Below are 1,537 nucleotides of genomic sequence, written 5' to 3'. Positions count from 1 at the left end.
AAACGCCGCTGCGGGGGACCCCCCCCCGCGTAACGCTCAATTATCCCGATTGAAATGTGGGTTTTGGGGGGGGGGGGGGGCGCAAATCAACCTGCAGTGCCCAACAAACACCGCCGAAACCTTTTTTGGTATTTTCAAAGGGGGCCGCGCCAGACTAGTGACGGCGCCTTACCGTCCGTGGCGGACAACGGGCCCGAAGAGGATGTAGAGTAGCCGGGCCTGGTTCACCATGGGCCACGGTTTCAGGAGCCGCGTGAGCCAGAAGGCCGAGTCGCCGCGGTGAGTCCAGTGATCCAGGAGGACGCTGCGGCAGAACGACCTGACGCGCAGCTCCAGCTTACGCGCGGGACCCTGCGGGGGATGTTACAAGCGCTGGGTAAGGTCCCGAGACAAGTCTGTTAAGCTTCTTCTCCTCACGTTCGCCTAACATCGCTCTAATAGCAACGCCGCACCCACGAAGGGACAATACTGTCACACTAAACCGTTCATTATAATGGAGGCTATAACTCATACTCCCATCCTGACGCCGATAGATATACGATTAAAATAAACACCGCGTTATTTCCCTCTCCTCTCTCCCCCCCTTTTCTCGAAAGCCCTATTCAGTGGTCAGGATTGGGGTTCCTCCAACGCCCCAAAAACCGCCATTCTCCCCCCAAAGACAACGAGGGCCCTAAAGATAACTGATTGTAGGGGAAACTCCCCCCCCCCCACGCTGCGTCGTGTCCCGGGACGCAGTATTGGTCCGACGCCGGTCGCTGGCGGACGTTACCTGGCTTGCCGCTCACCACCGTCTGCACCTGGCGCGGCAAGTTGGTCAGATCGCAGAGAAAGTTATACACCCGGTGACACTCCAACTCATCCCAACCGCCGGTCAGGATCTGGAACCGACATAAACCAGGAGAGAGGTGACAAGGGGCGAGGAGCGGCCGGAGGCAAGGCCGGCGCCCGTCCCCGTCTCGCTGACCGCACACTTACATCCTACTGTGTCTGTACTCTCCAGCAGAGAGGTGACAAGGGGCGAGGAGCGGCCGGAGGCAAGGCCGGCGCCCGTCCCCGTCTCGCTGACCGCACACTTACTCCTACTGTGTCTGTAACTCTCCCAGCAGAGAGGGGACAAGGGGCGAGGAGCGGCCGGAGGCAAGGCCGGTGCCCGTCCCCCGTCTCGCTGACCGCACACTTACTCCTACTGTGTCTGTAACTCTCCCAGCAGAGAGGAGACAAGGGGCGAGGAGCGGCCGGAGGCAAGGCCGGCGCCCGTCCCCGTCTCGCTGACCGCACACTTACTCCTACTGTGTCTGTAACTCTCCCAGCAGAGAGGGGACAAGGGGCGAGGAGCGGCCGGAGGCAAGGCCGGCGCCCGTCCCCGTCTCGCTGACCGCACACTTACTCCTACTGTGTCTGTGACTCTCCCAGCAGAGAGGAGACACGGGGCGAGGAGCGGCCGGAGGCAAGGCCGGTGCCCGTCCCCGTCTCGCTGACCGCACACTTACTCCTACTGTGTCTGTAACTCTCCCAGCAGAGAGGAGACACGGGG

At 61.6% G+C, this 1,537-nt stretch overlaps 1 protein-coding gene across 1 annotated transcript in view; it reads right to left on the bottom strand.

The window, feature by feature from the left end:
- FBXO47 (F-box protein 47) overlaps positions 1-881 on the bottom strand; it is a gene marked incomplete at its 5' end in the record, with an annotated part of 33,295 nt that extends 32,414 nt beyond the window's left edge. Inside the window, 3 exon segments of the mRNA XM_075581551.1 lie at positions 173-185; positions 187-351; positions 789-881. Coding sequence (XP_075437666.1) covers positions 173-185; positions 187-351; positions 789-881 — 271 coding nt within the window.
- Positions 882-1,537: the final 656 nt, after the last annotated feature.

This window comes from Ascaphus truei, unplaced genomic scaffold (genome assembly GCF_040206685.1).
Source record: "Ascaphus truei isolate aAscTru1 unplaced genomic scaffold, aAscTru1.hap1 HAP1_SCAFFOLD_1406, whole genome shotgun sequence".
Classification (NCBI taxonomy): Eukaryota; Metazoa; Chordata; class Amphibia; order Anura; family Ascaphidae; genus Ascaphus; species Ascaphus truei.
Note: the sequence above shows the minus strand (reverse complement) of the source record. Positions and strands in the feature narration are given on the sequence as shown.